This window comes from Malurus melanocephalus, unplaced genomic scaffold (assembly GCF_030028575.1).
Source record: "Malurus melanocephalus ecotype Western Australia unplaced genomic scaffold, MMel_1.1 scaffold_116, whole genome shotgun sequence".
Classification (NCBI taxonomy): domain Eukaryota; kingdom Metazoa; phylum Chordata; class Aves; order Passeriformes; family Maluridae; genus Malurus; species Malurus melanocephalus.
In genome coordinates, this window is record NW_026623348.1 from 1,329,063 (window position 1) to 1,348,918 (window position 19,856).

A 19,856-nucleotide genomic window follows, 5' to 3' on the forward strand; every position below is an offset into this window, starting at 1 on the left:
CCTCTGAGATGCTGTATTGACTGGGAACACCCAGATAGGAACAGGAGAAAAACCCAAAGAAAGTAATGAGCCAAGATGTTTGGGTGGCCAAAKGCAGAATACTTTCAAATGTGAGATGTACAGGAACCAATCTGGAGAAGATACCATAGAAAAAAACGGAGTTTAACTAGGTCACATCATGCAGTCCTTGTTCAAAGAGAACTTCCCACTGGCTGGTTAGGGTAGTTGCTCAACAATGTGGAGAAGACCAAGTACTGTCTTGAACAATGACAAATAATTCCAACTGATTTGAAAACTGTATCTGCTGAGAACCCTGCCCAATACCTCTTGTTCCCAAGGATCACTGTAAGGAAATAAGGTTATTCTTGAAGCTATCAAGAGAGACTCACAAGTTTTGGGAAACCATAATTTCTTGTACTCACCTGTACAATAGCGTCCATCAGATGCTAACTGGAACCCTGGTTTACAAATGCATTTAAAACTGCCATCTTCATTGATGCACATCCCATTGAGGCAAATGTTCCTGATGCTGCATTCATCCATATCTGAAAATGTATGTAACAGACACAATGTTCATAATGTTTAAGCATAAGAACTCTTACTGGTTATACCMRAAAGATAAACCTTAATTTTTTTCTTAGTTGTCAGAGGTATAATGATAATCAGAAACATATGATGGGACATACTGCACTGTCCTAGAGGATGTGTCAAAGCCATGACTCCATTTTTCATAATGAATCAATAACTTAAAAAGAATGAATCAAAAAAAAAGCAAAGAGAATAAAAAACAGATGAGAAACYGGACAGCTTAAGAACTTCCAGCTGGTAAAAGCCATCAAAATGTGAGAAATAATGTAATTAAAGAGGGTTTGCAATCTTAATCCAAATAGATACTAGGTTTGAAGTAGCCTTCTGTTTGGAACATAAGTACAATTTTATGTTACTAAGAAGACCTGAAAAGGGGAGGAGTGACCATTTGGGGTTGGAGTAAAAGCTTTTGTAACCTCTACTAGAGAAATTTCARATTCATGGTACAGGAGAATTACCAGCACTGTCCTCAAGCATGCATTCTGTGGGCACTGCCATCCTCAACTTCCATTTAACATAAAACCTGCCCCTGTCCTGCATTCAGCATGACAGGCCATACAAAAGGATACTTAGCAATTATAGCTTCATAAAAGCATTATTCATCCTCTGACCTAATGGGATAGCATGAAGGACTCAAAGAGGAAAAGGTGGACGTCTCAGACACTGTTATTCTGAGCTCTGCAATTACTCACACAACGGGAAAGRAAAAAAAAGGCAAGTACAGAGAATTCTGTGCTTGGTTTGAGTAAGCTTTTCTATCCTTTCAGTCTTTACTTCATCCTGGCACAGATGAAATCAGTTTCGGATGTTACATCCAAAAAAAAATCACTCGTATTTACCAGTTTCATCTCAAGAACTACACACAGATACATTAAAGTATGGCACAATGCCACGGTCTTCACTGATTAGTGTGTGTGCACAAAACTCAAGGCATTACAATGCCACAGATGAAAGTGTTTCATAAGTGGATGCAACAGACATTCTGGCAGCACAGGCAATGGAATTAAAAATGTTTTACCAGACTGCTGATGTCCTGGTTTTTATTACTATTAGCACATGGTATTTGGTGGGAAAGGAAGAAATCAGAATAGAAGGTTTTTCCTGAATAGACTAATTTCCAAATATATTTAGTCAATGTACTTCCATAATAAGATATTTTAAAAGSAGCTTATGGTGCTAAACTGTATCTAAAAAAGAGTCAGGAAAAACAGAGTCTTAAAATGTCTGTCTCTACCAAGGATTAACAGAATCACTACTAGCACATAAAATCACTGGATCATAATGACATTACAATATATTCAGAATCGTGCTATTTTCCTTAATATTGCAGCTGCCTTGGACAGAAATTACACTTCTAGACACAGTGTGTTTTCTTTTTACTTACAGGCTAAGTCAGACAAAAATAATTTATGGTTTAAAAAAAAAAAACTGTGTCTCTATCCCAACCAGGAATTTTGGCATTAAGTCTTTGAGCTGAATCACTGAGATAATATTCTGCCAAAAATGTTTCTAAGAACAGTGCTTGAAATTCTTTTAACGTATGAATAGATCATTGGGAGCCCTCCCAAGGACCTTGGGAAGCATGATAAAGAACATTCTTCTTTTTTTTCCCCTTACTAAAGGTCTGGGAGGTAGGAACACATCAATTATGTTTACAAATTTTTGTTGAAACAGTTTTTATAGGTCAGACCTGCCCACATGTACATAAACCACATTGCTAGTCACCCAGTAAGATCCCATAAAGCATGCTGTTAAACACAGTAAAATCAGGCAGCATGTGACTTGTGCTATGTTTTAAAATGTACCACTCCAATCAAAGAAAGTGCATTTTGTGATAGTGGTATGTGCTATTTCTCCTGCTGGACAGACATCCCGTTGAGGATTGCCAAGCCAAGGCTGCAGAACTRGCTGCAAAAGACATTTTATTTGCCCTCCCAGATACGGCAGAAGGCATTTGGAAATCTGACTCCTTGTTCCTTCCCTTCCCCCCACCRGGGGTCCTTGTCTTCTTCATTGATGTGAATAACCTCTTGCAACCGTAATTACTGATATGGAGTAAYTTCAGAAAAGTCTTACCTTCACAGTTTTTCCCATCAACTGCCACTTGAAAGCCAGCATTACACACACAGTGAAAACTTCCTTCTGTATTTATGCATCGCCCATTATTACAGATACGACCATTCTGTAAACACTCATCGATGTCTGAAAGCCAAYCAGAAAGAAAAATAACGTTTTGGGTGATTCTTTCTTAAGAGGAWTTTTTTCCTATTTCCCCTTCCCTTAGGTTTTTAAATCTACATGGAAACTGTATTCACCTGATAAATGATTTATTTTGATTTCCATAACTGAATGTGTGGAAAATAGCTTGAAATTTCAAGTAGCTGGGAATGAATTTCACTGAATATTACCCTGCAGTTTTCTCAAACAAGAATCACAACTTTTGGGTTTTTTTTTTTTCATTTTTGCTCATCATTAAAATATTTTTACTGAACTTTACCTTAACAGTACTAACTACTTAAGGAAAGATAGGGGAAATCGTGTCTTTTGCTGCTGCTTTGTAAGGTAACAGGAAAGTTCAAGACTTTCCCACCTCAGAAGAATTTCTCCTGTTTACTTTGTATTCCAAAAATCAGATCCTCATTTCCCTCTCTCTGCAGGAGGTGCTTGGCAAGTGCTTTGGAGGACCTGAATAGTGATATCACACGAGGCTGGCAGCTCTCCCTCTCYTCCAAAGGAGGGGAGAGGAGATGCTGAGACAGACTGTCTAGACATTTTTCAGATTGTTCRGTACTCTCCATCAAGGCCTGGACCATCTCCCAGAGATTCCTGCTCACAGGGGTCTCTGCTCACAGAGATCACAACCAGCCCATGCAGTCCTATCCATCATGCACCCACGCTTYCCAAATACCCTGGGGATGCCCTTCCCCAGCCCTCTCTGTAGAAATGCACTGCTGCACTTCAGGAAGCAGTGGAGCACAGGCTGTGCTCCCAAATGCTCCCCCTCTCTGGACACTTAGGCCAGGGGAACTGATGCGTCTGGAGACTGTGAACCCATACTTGCCTTCTCAGAACTGTGGTAGTTCTGGGAGGAGTCTGGGAATTCCCTGATTGCAAAATCACTGTTTTGCAAACAAGCAGCCAGGCCAACCCAGGCACAAGCTGCTCAGTGACCACTCACTGCAGCGGCRGTTCGCAGCCCTCCCCTTCCAGAAAAAGTGTAAGGCTTGCTAAACCTCATTTGATAAACAAGAATCATCAATCCACAATGAATAAACACGAGTTTCCTCTCTGCTCAGTCCCTTTTCCCCACTCTTTTCTGGCCCTTGGTTGCACCTGTCTGGMTTCAGCTATTCCTCCAGCTTTCTTCCTTAGGACAGGCAGAAATGCCACAGCATCTCAAGATTTTCTGCCTTTTAATTTTTAGAGCTCWTAAGGTTTTGTATTTTTATGCACCTAATGCCATCTAAAGTTGCTGGAAATTAATACTGAATCTCATTTTTCTTTAAATATACAGAACTGATCAGAGTCCCACCACTAGTCTGACATTTTTCTGTTCTCAAATGAAGTAACACCACCATTTATTTTCTCCTCAAAGAAACCTGCAAAAAATCAAAGCCCCTCTCTCACTGAAATATCCAAAATTGCTGCCATTTCCCTGTAAAGCCTGACCTCTTGTCAGAAATGTTRAGTAGATTATAGTAAGCACTTAGCGATTAAAGCTTTGACTCCCACACATTCATAGGTAATCATCATAAAATTTCACCTATTTTTGAGGTCCCTTTCATATCCTCTCTTCTACAGTTGAGAAGCATTTTTTGTTTAGATCACCCATCATAATATGACAACCCAATTCACCTGTGTCTCCAATTAGGCTATTCATTCATCCAAATTCCTACTAAAATTATATAGGATCCTAATAATGGATGAATCAGTAGCTTGCAATACAGACTGCAATGTTTAATCAGTCACCAATCAGAGTCATCATGCAGAAAAAAACCCTCCCTGGAACCTCAGAGCAAGGAATAGATAAACATGTGGTCATTACGGTGATTTCGTTTCCCACAGATGTAAGGAATACATTTCCAAAGGCCCATCATCACAGACACATTTGGGCATGCAAAAAATAAAATCTCAACATCCAAAGTAGTCATGCAAAGTAATTCTACACAAATGCTGATTTTGGCAGGCACCAGTGCTATGTGTATATTTTGCCAAATGCACCCCACTAGCCTTTTGCTTTTCCCTACACTAGTCCTAAAATTTCCTTTAGAAAACCAAGATTCTGCACATCACAGCATTTTCTGCTCTGGCTGTCAAGCAAGCACRGTTCCCAGACTGAAAAGGAATTGCTAAGTGACCACACTTAAATGCCATTAAGCTACTGGGCTTCTGACAACCATGTGTTTGTGTAATGAATCAGTCAAATTAAAAGCGTGTGACAAAAATGACTCATGAGTAAATTCATCAGGGTTGTGACTCCCCTTCAGCACTCCCTCACCACCAGTCAGCTGAACTATGAAGATGCTGTTTGGCAGCAACTAGGTCAAATACTCCCCAGCAACATGCAGCAGTGGTGCTGGCTCTGCATGTCCTGCTGGACTGGAGAGAAARCTGCTGTACCACAAACACCTTTCTGATTCATGAAAGGAAGGAAAAAAAAACACTAATCCAGATAACATTTTTTTGGCTTTTTAGAAACTCTCTGCTTCAGACTCAGTGCAGGAAGCAAAATCTGAAGGCAAGTTGTGACTGAGCAGTCAAGCATCCTGCTTCATTTCTTACGGAATATCACAGCAGTCATTCATTCTTCTGTCAGAAATCTCTCATTATTAATTTTATTTATATTTTTTAAAAGTATATATTTATATAYTTATTTATATTATTAACTATAAAGGATTGCATCCATCCACTTTCACAATTGAATTCCTACCCCAGAATAATTTGGGAGTGACAAAACCCTGACAGAGGGTTGGTTGACTGCTGAGGAGTTATGTGGTCCCCACTCCCATAGGAAAACAGGATGAAGACCCTCAGGACTACTGTTGAGTCTGATCTTCAAAATAACTATAATGAGGATTCTACAGCTTCCGCATCTAGACCTTCCCATTGCACCACTATTTTTCCATATCTAAGTTTTCACTGCTGTAATTTATGTTTAGTTATTTCTCTGACAGTGAGCAGAGGCAACACATGGGCAGTGTAATCTTATGTTTACTGACTGGAAGACTCATCTTTCCCCCCAACTTTCTTACTCTTTTATACAAAAAGGGTTTCTTCAAAGAAGGTATGTTTAATTGTCCTTGAGATCTTCAAGTAACAAAAGAAAAAAATGTCTTAATATTAAAAAAAATATATATAACTCTTCCACTTCAAAGCCATAAAWAGTGCCAAAATGCTTTCAGCACAAGATAAAAACGCTTTTTCTCATAACCCAGTCTGTGAATAGCCAGTTGCAGAAGGTTAATCATTTTTACTGCCATATCTGATTTTTTTTTTCTTTAACCTCTCATATTTGAACCATCTCTTAAATTTTGGTTAAAAACTATTTTCCCTGCTGACATGCATGCAACAGCACATTACCTCGGCACTCTGTTCTGGTGGCAGTGCTCTGATACCCAACACGGCACTGGCAGACRTAGGATCCCTGGGTGTTCACACAGTCTCCACCAATGCATGGATTCCTTTCACATTCATCAATATCTGTGGAACACAGACAATATAATTTTATTACGACACTGGCTGAAAGTTATTTTTGCCTGCAGGGGTATTTCATCATTTTGTACTTGGAGAAATAGCRCCCTTCAATCTGAAAGAAAAGGGGACACCACTGAGATCCAAGTAAAAAGATCCCATGTTCTGAGATAAGCAAGAGCCGGGAAAAGAGAACTTTCAGTAAGATAAGATATTGCATTTGTGAAAGGTAGAGGCCTTAATCCCACATCTCCACATTCCCAGATTCACCGAAGACACAGATTTTGACAGAACCAAAATCTTGCCTGTAAAACACAGGTAATCCTTGTTTCTATCATTGAGCTCTTGCTGAGTTCCAAAGGTCTCAAAATCCCAACAAGATACTACTCAAGAGCTGAAAGAGGGCTTGCAAATCTTACTAAGCCCAAAAAACCAATTATGGTTTTTTTTAACAACAGGTCATTGCATCCTCAAAAAGTTGACAGCATTTTAGAGSTATCATTTTCAATCACTAATAAACACATTATAGTCATGGGTTAATAAAATAAGAAATCCTTGTTTCTGTATAATTTTGTTARAAGATTTGTCAAATACTGTTTTAAAGGCAAAATTGATGTAAAAGTAAGTTTGTTTTTGAAATCAATCAGTTCTTCAAAGTCTCTTGACTGGGGTTTTTTTGAAGGCGGGGCTCTCCTATTTAAGATCTCAGTTGTTACATTGTGCAGAGAAGAATGTTTTTTTCTTTAAAATCAAATTCCCCTCTGTGATTTACAGCAGAAAAGCACATACCAATGCATTCCTCTCTACCATGCAGTTGGTATCCTTTGTTGCACTCGCAGCGGTAGCTCCCAGGAGTGGGAATACAACGTCCATTACGGCAGAGATGTCGGAATGTTTGGCAATAGTCAGTTAAGTTCACCGGCAAGATCGCTGAAATAACAACAGTTGGAAAAATACTTTAATAATTCATCATAATAGCTTCTGATTATCTGCAACTTGAGGAGGATTTCCCATTAAAAGGATTTCCCATTTACCTTTCATTGTAATGTGAATTACATAGTGGAATGGGAGAGAGAAAATGGAGCTTTGACTCTAGGAGGTTGGTTTGAAAACAGCTAATATTGACAGAAATTTTCATTGTGGCTAGTCTGATTCTGTTCTCATCCTGCCAAAGAGGACCAAGTCTGTTCACACCGAGAGGTAAAGTGGGTGTGTGGCACTGCAGGGACTCTACTAAAAGCCTAGATTAGCAAAGAGCAGGAAGACTGGTTCATTATTTTTGCTTTCCCAGATAGCAGTGAGGAGGGCAGGGATAACTCTGGGAATAAGCCTATACTGTCCTTGGCAGGCAGGCGTGAGCTGGCTCTGTCCCTGCTCCCAGCTGACCAGAAGCTGTGCAGATACGTCAGTGCAGTGTCAGCCTCAGCTAAAATACTTTGCCTCTTAGGTTTATTAGCTCAGCTTGGTGCTGAATCAAGACTAAATAGTTTCAGCTGGTGCCAGGGCAAGCAGAGACTGCTTGCCTCTGCACAGAGCAYGGGCAAAATCAGCTTCTGTTTACTTGCAAAAGAGTATGTGCACGCCAAACAATTTCAGGTGGCACATGCCTACATGGGCATGTAGTAAATTCTCTGAGCAAGGGACAGAATAAGGACTATATTATATTGGTATGCTGCTCTGTATTGGTAGTCTGCTCTCTCTGGCTTCCTTCTTACTCTAGAGAAAATTAATCCATCCATGTGTCTCACCAAAATAGTTCTTTCTGTGCACTCGGTCAGTCTCAGTGTCCAGCAGAGTAATTTTTATCAGCACATTTCCTACGTGGCCAAGTGCAAGTGAAGAAAGCAACCTGAAAAAAGTTGCTTTCTCTCAGACAAGCTCTTTAATGTAAATACCTTTAATGTAAATACCTTTAATGTAAATACCTGTAAAAACCTAGTCAAAGGGCTATTCATACTTCTCAGTGCTGACGTGCAGTAAAGCTCACAACAGCCTTAAAATAACAGTAATGTAACTACTACAATACATGAGCCACAGTACAGAAAATGAGAATGTAATTTTTGAAACCTATCTTTACAGGGAAAAACAATGAAATAGGTACCTTGTCCACATAAAGTAAGTAAAAGATACCAAGAGCAGAAGGGGGCACACTGCTCCTGAGAAACACATGTTTTCAAAGAGGCTAAATTGCACATGGTGCAAGGAGAAGTTATTTCTTTGTCTCTTACGGTGAGGTGGTGGCACCCGGGATGGATAGATGATTTCTGGATGTGGAGGAGGGTAAACACCAGGAATGATCGGTGGAGGGATGACRTCAGGACGAGGGATGATGTCAGGACGGACCGGAGGAAGGTCAGGCCTTGCTGGCAGCATAGCAGCGACTGTGCACAATTTACGATACTCATCTGAAATGTGAAAACATGAATGCTTTTTTAGACTCTCACAGCCTTTTCCATTTAATCCAACTCTTCCCTTTTCTGCAGTGTTTCAGATTAGCCACAACAAAACTTAAATAATCTGGAAAATGTGAGCCTCTATGTTTTCCTCACAGTAACAAGCTTTGTTCTCTGAACTGAGTCATTAATCCACAGAATCCCAACACTACTTGTCAGAAGACTGTCAGTAAAAAGGTAACAGAACTGACATTCTGGACATGAAATTGAACAGTGAGGCAGGGACCTGATCCTAAACTACTTAGTCTTCTTTCAAGCAAAAGTCTTTGGTGAACTTAGTGTGAAGTTTACCTAAAGAAGGACTTTGGATTTGATCCCAAGTTAATTTAATAGAAAGCTTGCCACAGAGTTAGAAAAATACTGAACAGGGAAAAAAGCCCAGTTCCAACTGGATTTCTTAAAAGTTAACCTCCTAAAACAAAGACATATAAATACAAGCAATGAGGCAAAACCAATTAGAGAATGAATAAACTAACACTATTTCCCTGTGAAAATTAAGTTTGCCAATAAAAGCAGAAACCAAATGTGGTGCAGGCTAAGGAGGGTAGCCAAAGAGAAACCAAGTGAGATGCACAGAAATTCATCCTTTTCCAGATGATGGGACAATGATCTATTTTGCTGTAAGCATGGTCTGTGCTGAGTGTGATGCATTCTCCCATTGTTAATCTCCATCAGAGCCATCTGCCCTACTGCCCCACTTTTCCTCTTGCCCACAACTCTTTTGTCTTTGGGAAGTGTGGGTTTGGAATTTGCCATCCAAAAAATGCACACAGAGTATCACAAAGACCACATTTCCAGCTGACCTAATTCATGTTCACAATTTGTGTGTACACAAGTAACTATTTGTGCAGCCAGTATCTCTGAATTTCAAAATTTAAAGTCTGTGGCACAACAGAGAAATTATATAATGTGGAAAAAAAATCTAGAGGTGAATGAATTCCTGAAACAATTTAAAAAAAAATGAGAACAGAAAAATAAAGTAAATTTTGGGAAAACTAGGATGGATATTTCAGCCTTCAACACTTTCATCTCATSTCTACTTCCACCTGTAAAACACATTAGAAGCACTTCCTGAATCACAGAGGATTTGTTAAAAAAACATCATAGCCTAAAGTTCTGCTTTTCCTGATTATGATGTTTGCATTTATTTAATGCTGTTGGGTGATCAGTTCGTTTCATGTGTCACTGCATTTCCCTCTATTGTTCCTTTATTTTAGTCTTTAAATAGYGTCAGTGGTAAACCCTGTTATCCCACATAAGCAATTCCTGCCATGTTAAAAACACAGTGCAAGCCTTTTTTATTGCAACTTTAATCTCCATGTGTAATTTCTAGCAATAAACAACCTATTTTGTAGTAGCAACTGGGTCTGCTGCCTACACTGAAAATTCAGCTACTCAGTTACATTATGCAGCTAGTGCTCCCCTTTATAGTGCAGTAAATTTCCATCTCAGAAGTAAAGAGACTTTGGGCCACTGACAGCTCTAAATTCCTTGTCTTGCTTTCTCAGGATACACTAAGTAAAGAGCAACTGAACTTGATTCAACAATGACAGCAATACCTTAAATACATGTAAAGCCTTTCAAAGAATTTCAAAGCACTTTTTAAAAGAGTAATTTATAGCCCCAATTTATATCCCAGGTCAGAAGCAAAACCAAAAAAGAAGTGGCATGTAACCATGGAAGACCTTTAATGGATTTATGAGTCAGGAAGTCCTGGGTTCTAGCTCCTTCTCCATGACGTCTCCAGTCTGCAGCTTTGGCCAAATTACTTTACTTTTCCACCCAGCTATTCACTAGTTAGATATGATTAATTAGAAATTACTTGATGAAAACTGTGCTAAGACTGAAAAMATTCTCCTTGTCTTCCTATTTCAGATGGTTATTAATAGAAAGCACTATTTTAGCATTATTCTAGCCAGTTTTGAACTTTCAGGATGTTTAAGTATCATTMATAAGACAGTGACAGAAAGTCTTCCAAGAGTTCTGATTGTGGATTTCTGCTCCAATACTATGCAGTTTCACTCAAAGGATTAAAAACAAAAATAATAAAAGCCTGTACATGAGCTCTAACAATTTCTTCAGAGTTGCACTGCTATAGTGTTACAATCCCATTCCTTCATAAACTCTGCACCTCCCTTAACGTCATCCCATCAATTCTTACATTTCTTGTATTTTCTTTTTTTCAAAGCATTTTTTTAGGTTTCCAGTCCTAACCAATCTCACAATCGTCTTCCCTCAACTCCCTCATACTTAGTTTCACAATCTCACCATTTTCTCTCAATTCAAGTGATGCATTATCTGCAGATTTCAATACACAGGGAGGCAATAAACATAAAATAACAATAAACAGCACATTTTGGTAGCAGAAAGAATCCATCTCTGTGTCCAATTTCAGCAAATACATAGAGCACCTTAGAAAGCTTGTCATGAGGAAGGAAATCCCAGTTTTCCAATGAGAATGAAAATGCAGAGGGAATAGRGATGTATTAGAAGGGTCTAGAGGAAGCAACTTGAGCTTGAAGTGGATGTTGAAAATAGATCTGAACCAGGTAAGGTCAGAATAACTTGGCTAGAAAACACTAATTAGCAACAAATAACTCTTTCTGTTTGCCCTCCTGGGGGTGCTGAGCACCCTGCCACAGGAGGCTTTGCTTGAGCAGGAGAGTTGGACTAAACAATCTGCCAAGATGCCCCTCAGCCACAACCATTATGTGTAGCTCTTTAATGAAAACATTACAGAAAAAAAACCCAAAAAACCATGCTAATTCACTGTCCAACCATACTGATGAGAGCACAGGTGGGTTCTTACCCGTGGATCGGATGGGGCACATCTCTGGAGCYGTGGCTGGAGCAGAGGCCCAGCAGCGGCCGCTGTCACAGCAGCACTGCATCTTGGACAGCGGCTGCGGCAGCTGATTGCCACAGCGCCCGTTGCTCAGCGTGGAGAAACAGAACCCAGGGCGCACGTCTGCCGAGAGAAAGAGATGTCCAACCATCAGTACAATGAGGAATGTGACTCACAAAAGGGAAAGGTCTCATTTTTCTGGAGTGAGTTACATTATTGGTGACACAGCCCTTGCAACGTCACAAGAATCAGAAAATCAGAAAAGTCTAGGTAAGATCTGGATTGCTTTGGGCTCAAGTGTAACACTTCCTGTGAGAAAGCTGCAGTGAAATATGGAACAGCGATGAGTTAACAGAGGCAAAAATGCAGTAAAAACATATATTCAGTATATAACAACATATGCTTCTGCGCCCCTAAAGAAAAATTGCAGCACCATCTCAATTAAAGATAGTACCAGATCAATTAAGCCTTGATTTGAAAGCACGGGCACAAAGCAATAAATTCAGATTGCAGCTCTCAAAGCATTAATTCATCTTTCATTAGTCATGGCTTCCCCAGCTGAAGTATGTAGTGATTTGATGAGATATGGGTTTGCAGGCAAGAAAGAGCAGCTTTAACTGGTGCCATCACACTGTTTATGGAGATGTGTTGGCTTCCTGTCTGAAAAGGGTAAGCATGTGTTCTACAAAGAATGTCCTGTACCCAGATTTTGTATACTCAGCTCTAACAACATTGCACAGAGATAGCTCAGCTTAGAGAAGGACAAGAAAATGTGGAGGGGATTAAAAAAAACCATAAAAAATAATCTTGTGATACCATCTGAAGCTTTGAGGAATTGTTTCACAATATGTCACATCATGTCAAATTCAATGTAAGCTGTGATGTGATTTGATGCTGCATGATAAACCAGACCAAGTTTGTTTCTAAAATATACAAATCCTTGCTTTTCAAGATGTAGTGGAAAAAGTTGCAGATACAGTCTTACAACAGCAGRCATCATTCCCTAAAGCAACAGTACCTCAATTATCCAGGGCATGGGGATTCATCTGTCTAGTAACAGTGCTTTCCAGAATTTACTAGCTACTTAAGTGGATATTAAAAAAAAAAGGAAGTTTCTTATTACTTTGAGGAAATTGGCATATAGTGATATGTTGTGAGAGTTCTGCCTTTTATTAGCTGGAGCCCTGAACATGAACATTACCAGCAGCATAGCTAAAAGAGTGGGTTGGCCTTTATTTCCAAACTTTATTTATATCACTCATATCATCATATGATGGAAATCTAAATCAGAGGGGACAAAAATCAGTTTTCAGTTCTTCATTTTCCGCTGGTACCTGGCTAAACTGCCACACATAGTTACTCCTTCACCTACCCTCTTAAAAATCAAATAGAGTTCCTTGCACTCGAAACTGTTCTCCAGTACCCCTGCAGAGATATTGCTTAAAAAGAGGCCATCAAAAGTAGCACAGACCAAACAAATTTATGTCAGTTGGAAGTATGGGCTAACAGCTTTCTTCACTGCACTCTTCATGTACTTGGGATGAAATGCCCTTCTCTTATTTCTGCTCTTCAGCTCAAGGAGAGAGTTACTTTACTTTATCTTTTCTTAAAGGTTTGTAATAATGGAGCTCCTGAAGCATCCTTTGGATATTTGGCCCCAGCGCTGCTTAGTTTGAGTCTCCTAAGGGATACACCTCTCAGAAGCATTTCCTCCTCTCTAACAGAACAGACACATTCAGCTGACACTTTTCACTCAGGACAGGCATGTTGCAATTAAATCAAGATTACACGTTTTGCCCAGCATCAATACAGATCTGGGCTCTGACCCTGTCAATATGGCAAGTGGGACTCTGCATATTACACACAAATCCAAAATACCTGCAGACAATTGATGGTGCTTCCCATTCAGCCATTTTTGCCTTAAACACAAAGCCAAAATTTTAATGATGGCTCATAGTCTGACACATTATTTATCATACTTGCCATCATTTAAAACTCTAATTCTTTAGCTGGATTACTTCAGCCTACAAATACCAGGGCTAAAAATGCTGGGAAACTGCAGGAATATGMCATGGGTGTGAATGTTGGGCAGTCCTGACTGAGTGGTAACTATAAAAAGTAAAAAGCAAATACAGGTTGTGTATCCCTAGAAAAATTTTGTTACAGAAAGGTGAATCCTGCTCACAAATATTAAGTGCAGGCAGCAATCAATGATTTAATGATCCACAGCAATTTAGAAGCTATTAATCTGAAGCAATAAAAGCAACTCTCATTGGCATCCAGGAAATGAAATATCCTAGAAACGAAAAACTCATTTCAGAATATATATACAGGCACATGATGTACTTCTACATAAAAGAAGGATTTCAAGTTCACAAGCTGAAATACTTTCCTGATACATTTTTACCCATTTTAGATGTTCATGAATGTTGATGACACCTGCAGTCCTACTGTTCACAGGATTCTACTCACCTATGCATTTTAAGCCATCAGGAGCTGTATAAAACCCTGGAGGGCATTTGCAGAAGTAACTGCTAACTGTGTTTGAACACTCTCCTCCATCACAAATTCCAGGAATGGTGCTACATTCATCGATATCTTCAAGACAAAAAGATGCAGGGGCAGGTTAGCTAAATTAGTTTTGGCACAAGAAGAGGTATTTTATAATTAGTAGTAATGATCAAATTCACAGCATAATCAGCGGTTTTCAATTTGCATCTTTTGTTAGGCAACTTATAAACAGAACCTAAAAAAAATTATCTATAAACTGCAAAAGTTTTACTGCTTAATAAGGATGGATTAAAAACTTAAAACTGCAGAAGAGATTTACTAACTATAAGAAAACTGAAAGCTGTCCAGTTTGAATTCTGCATACTAGAATTAAGCAAACTGTGTTGTGAAATGACCACAGTGATCAGGAGCTTAACCATTATCTCCAGCAGCACAGCATCTCCTGGTACTTCACTGAGGCTCTGGTTCAATACAGACTCAAAGAGTACTCAAAGTACCACCTACTGAACTGCCTGTCCTTCTTACTGCACTCAGTTTTTGTCTTGGAAATCCCCCACACAAAAGCACTGAGCAGCTAGGTATTGTTCAACTAATGCAATCTGACAGGACTACAGCCTGGGATGACCRCAGGCAACAAAAATTATCTTTCCTGACTTTCTCCACTAAATCAATGTTCTGAAGTTTCAACAGATTTCAAGAATATAACTGAAATATCTACTGCAGAAAATCAGGCCATGTCCAGAAGTCCCCTKATATTTTGTCAGTGATTTTAAAATATAATTACTATCTCATGATTKTCTTCACTAACAAATCTCAATCCATACATCTAAATCATCATCATAGATACAATGCAGAAAAATTTTCAAAGTCTGCAGGAGAAAAATCTGACAAATATTCTCTTACAACTCATCATAGCTGCAGAAGGGCACTTGAAGAGTTTCTTCCACAGCTAGTTTAYATTATCTACAGCTATGTGAAAAATAACCTATGTCAGCCCAAGTGCTCCTTAATTACCACCAGTAGCCYGCCTGTGATGTGCAGTTACTTTCCCCTTGGTTTCCAGTGACTGTCTGAACAATGCAGCTGTATCTAATTAGCACTGCTCTCATCTCTTAGGAACCTGCAGTTCTGCTGAGCTTAAAAACAGCTCACGCTTTTCCATGATACCTACAGGAGGAATCAGCCAAACAGAGCACAAAGGGAGGTTATTCTCCAGGCTGACCACTGACATCTGCTTGTCACAGCCATCTACAATCACCCAGTTGCTCTGCTGACAGGGAGCATCCAGCTAGAAATAATGGCATCACAGGACCCTACCCAACCTCCCCTCCAGAGACCTWCGAACAGATAGACACATGACTGTAATAATGATTTCACCAGCCACAAACATTTCTGAGATGAACTACGGCAACACCACCCAACACACCAAGGCAAGGAGTGAATAATACTGTAGTCATTAAAAAGGACTGGAAGAATTTAAATGTAACGCCTAAATTGGAATTTGGCCCCAGCAGATGAGGGAACACCCAAAGTCCCACAGGACTGTWAACCAACATTTCAGCAAGTAGAGAGGATCTCAGTTCTACTTCTGTGAAGACAGTAATATAAAAATTCAATAATATAAAAAGTAGCAACTTCTGCTCTTGCAAGCAAAGCACAGGAAGCTCTAATATTTTTGTGGCCCCTTGCCTTTGCAGGAAAGCAGTGGAGGAACTGGAGTAGCACACAGATAAYCCAAGTTTGCAGACTGAGCCATCCTAAGTGGAGCAGGACCCTGGGTCCCCTGTGCACACATTCTTCCCCAKCATCTTGCTAGCTGTCCTGATGTGGGTCACATTCCTCACTTGGGTGTGGGAGAGGGGTGTGACTTTTTGTTTAGTGCTACTTCGAGGATGYTGCCAAAGCCTCAAGTCCCAGTGCCCTGGGAGCACTGCTATGAGACTTCTGGCTTCTGTTCAAAGATTATACACCACAGGAGTCCTGTAAGTCTCAGTGACAAAATATGTGGAAATTGAATTTTGGTCTGAATAAAGCCCTTAATTAACAGAGAAAAATGCAATCCTAAATGGATCAGATTCAAGCATTTTCTGACTCAAATTTGCCTATGTTTATCTGAAAGTCAGTGTTGCCACTGTTTATATAGAGGCTGACCTTTTTAAAAGCAAAATTATCACGCTTTATTTTAGGGTTAAGCCTAACCCAAACAGTATTTCACTATTTATATTACTGTTGACATCCATATAACCGACATTGTCATTGTTAAGTATGGGAGTTTTACAAAGGTAAGTATACTTGATGTGCTTGCAGACTTAAATGCCACTCCAGGAAAAATTACTCTCCTGGTCACCACCAAAAAAAAGAATTTACCTCAGTATTAATGCAAATGAAAAAGAAATGGTTGTATCAAGCAGTGAAARAATGTAGCACTTAAAACACAGATTTCCACCGGTTATGCTGATAAAGAGAACCTCAGCCAACATATCTGATTTCCCATCTTATTGACTGTCTCCCTGTACTTGACAATTGTTATTATAATCTTACTTTAAGAAACAGTACTGATAATTCAGCAGGTAGCTTCCAGCTGAACTAAATCAATGACCAAGGACATGTTACAACTGCCAGAAGTCCTACTTGCTAAATAGRARGCTAAACCAAACACACAATCAGATKTTATTTACCATGTATCAGAATTAACTATAGTTAATTACTGTCAAACAAACAACTTGTCTTGTTCTGTCTTACARAATTCAAAGGATAATTTAAAAAGAACAGAAAGGATATGCTGTTGTTGCATGATCATGCTCAATGTTGAGTTTCTATCCTATKTCATGCCTATTTCAGTGGTATAAAGGTGGTACTTTTCATTCTTGGAATTGTAGCAATACCAACACAGCTTTAACTAAAACTGACTGGTACATGCAATATGAAGATGCACTGAAAGTGACTGTCTGTAGAGGCTCAAAAATCAATAGGTATGAAACTGAAGAAGGAAAAATTCATTTGATCTTTGCAGCCAGGTGATCACTRCAAAGGGATTTCACAAATGGGGAAGGAAATTTGGGGCAAGATTTGGGAACACAGCAACCTATACCAGGTTCTTAAATTCAGTTCTTTAACTGYTAGCAAGTGCAAGTTCTGAGGGTGGTGGTTGTTCGGGGGTTTTTTGTTCTTTGGTTGTTGGTTGGGGTTTTTTTCAAGATGATTTGGCAATTGTAAAATATCATCAAAATGTTTATAAAATGCAGCCTAGAGCTCTCAGCTTTTCACATACTAACACTTAACAAGGCACATGTTCAGTCTCTCCTATTCACCACATTCTTGGTACTTCATCCACAGAAGGAAACACTTGCAATGTTGTTCTATCTTAAATGTAAGTTGCATTCTGCCAAAATCATTGGCAGACAATATGTAAACCATCCTGTGTACAAGTTCTGAATTGCTCTCCCTAACCTGAAAAGAAACTACAAAGTTTTGCCTACAACAGGGAYTTTTCTTCTGAAAGAGTAAGTCATAATTCTTCTAAAATGACTTAAAAGTTTTGAGCACTTCTTAAAGAACATTTGATGCAAGAAAGGATGGTGAATGCACACCTTCCTCTCACAAATACTTTTATGGTACTGAAAGCTAGCATTCCAAAACTGCTAAACACTTATGAAACTTGTCTGCTCAAATTAAGTTAATTTTTRTCTAATGACTGAAAGTAGAATCAGTCATAAGAGTTTAAACACTATCTGGACTTCACGGTAAATACAAATCAATAACGTGCAACTGGCACATTTTAGTACTATGTTCCTTATGTATTCCAAATTCTCTTACAGCAAAGAAGACATCTATGCTTGATTATTATATTAGAAAGAGAAAAAATACTATCAAATCACAGTTCAAAATTAGCAAGGTTCAATATATTTCCACACTAATATCTAGCACCTGCTCTATCCCCAAGTTAGGATGACCAGAAAACGAAGATAAAATTTTTGTACTTCTGTAAYATATGCATTGTGAGTTTAGAGCACAGCCCAGCAGTCTTCACCCAGCAGTGTCGAACTCCCACTTATGTTAAATACAGTTTGCCTGAGTAGATAAGAATGTGTTGAACCTTTCACTCAAATACACTTTTTGGTCAAAAGATCCACAAAGAAACAYGTGCCTCAAGTATTTCTAAAGCAACTTATCAGTTAGGAAGTGGCTTTGATGTTTTAATGTTTAATGTTAGATGAACCTTCAAGTCTGAAATGTCACATGAATAAAAAGCTACAAAAGTTGCCGGGCCAATATTAAACATTCTCTGGTTTGGGAGAAAGTACCCATATTTGTATTTGTTGTGAATAATGCTATTTGCATATTCAAGGCAAAAGAGACATAAAGTTTGTTATAAACTGTTAAAGTTGGTCCCTCAAACAAAGACTCTCCCCCTTCTACTTTCAGAAGAAAGTTCTAGAAGTTCTTACCATCACATTTTTGTGTTACTTCATTAAACTTGTGTCCAGCTGGGCATTTGCACTCAAAAGATCCAACAGTATTAATGCAATTTCCCCCTTGACAGATCCCAGGGATGGCTTGGCATTCATCCACATCTGTGATATAAAAAAGGAAAAAACACCCACTTTTATTTCATTTCTCAAGAACAGCCATAATACTTTGTCTACACAGAAATTAAATAYGCCTAAATCCATTCTTCACCCATCATAATATTGGGAAAACAGACACTCATTTTGTAATTACTCTATGCAAAGTATGATTAAATACAGTACTCTAAATATTTTCTGCAAGAAATCACATGATTATTATTGTTACAGACATTAAATATCTAACTGCTATTGCTTGTTTTTCCAAAACATCTGGGGAATGGTGTGCAGAGAACGCAGCCTGCCAGAATTCAAGTTTCTTTGAAGTGTCTAAAGCTGGTCACCCAGAATCACTTACCCCCTCAAAAATCTTGGCAACCCCACACAATGCCTAGGCCACCAGCACAGAGGAGCAGTTGCAGTGTGCATGGAGGRGGCCTCATGGAGAGGCACAGGAATTGCAGAGTCATTACTGATGGAAATTATTAACTTGACACTCCAGCAAGATCAGCAGCAATGATATTAGTGGTTAGGATTTGACTTTCAAAAGTTTCATAGACATAATTAATGTCTCAGGAGAAACGACTAAAGACTTGCATAGACATACACAAATTTGGAGGGGTTTTCCCGTTTTGTTTTTCTTTCTTTGACTTTAATTTTTTTCACTGAGGAAAGGGAAACAACAAAGATGATATCACAGGCTAGGTAGTAAGCTCAAGACAAACATTTTCAAGAGGCCCCAGTTTCTGGCCTCASAATTATTTTAGCACAACAACATGTGTGTCGTCACTTAGCTGCAGAAGTGTTGCTACAGCTTAGTAACAGCTACAGAAAAGAGGCTAAAGGAGGAGTGGCATTGCAATGGAACACTGGGGAAGTCTGGCTTRCAGTCCCCAGGGGCTGCCCTGTCTGCTGCTCAGAAATTCGTTCAGGAGCACAGAGTGCTCCTCTCTGATCCAAATGCTCACACTTCCCCCATCTCCTCAGGAGAACCAGCCGCTGCTGATAAAACCTGCTTGCTTGAGCTCTTGGGCTTCACACTGACACAGGTTTCAATGCAATGACACAAGCTGAAGGAGATGCTGCCTTCAAATCTCCTTTTAGAAATCCCAGAGAGACAGCTGTACTGTGTCCTGAAGCCTGAAAAGCACAGTATTATGTCTGTGCAAAAGGCTAAGAGGCAATTTTCCKGCGAGCCTCAAG

The 19,856-nt window shown here is 39.2% G+C and overlaps 1 protein-coding gene across 1 annotated transcript in view; it reads right to left on the minus strand.

The window, feature by feature from the left end:
- FBN1 (fibrillin 1) overlaps positions 1 to 19,856 on the minus strand; it is a 139,924-nt gene that overhangs the window by 67,227 nt on the left and 52,841 nt on the right. The window contains exons 7-14 of the mRNA XM_057369896.1: positions 18,537 to 18,662; positions 14,050 to 14,175; positions 11,542 to 11,700; positions 8,508 to 8,684; positions 7,069 to 7,209; positions 6,169 to 6,288; positions 2,665 to 2,790; positions 423 to 545 (exon numbers count right to left, since the gene is read on the minus strand). Coding sequence (XP_057225879.1) covers positions 423 to 545; positions 2,665 to 2,790; positions 6,169 to 6,288; positions 7,069 to 7,209; positions 8,508 to 8,684; positions 11,542 to 11,700; positions 14,050 to 14,175; positions 18,537 to 18,662 — 1,098 coding nt within the window. The remainder of the gene's footprint in view (positions 1 to 422; positions 546 to 2,664; positions 2,791 to 6,168; positions 6,289 to 7,068; positions 7,210 to 8,507; positions 8,685 to 11,541; positions 11,701 to 14,049; positions 14,176 to 18,536; positions 18,663 to 19,856) is intronic.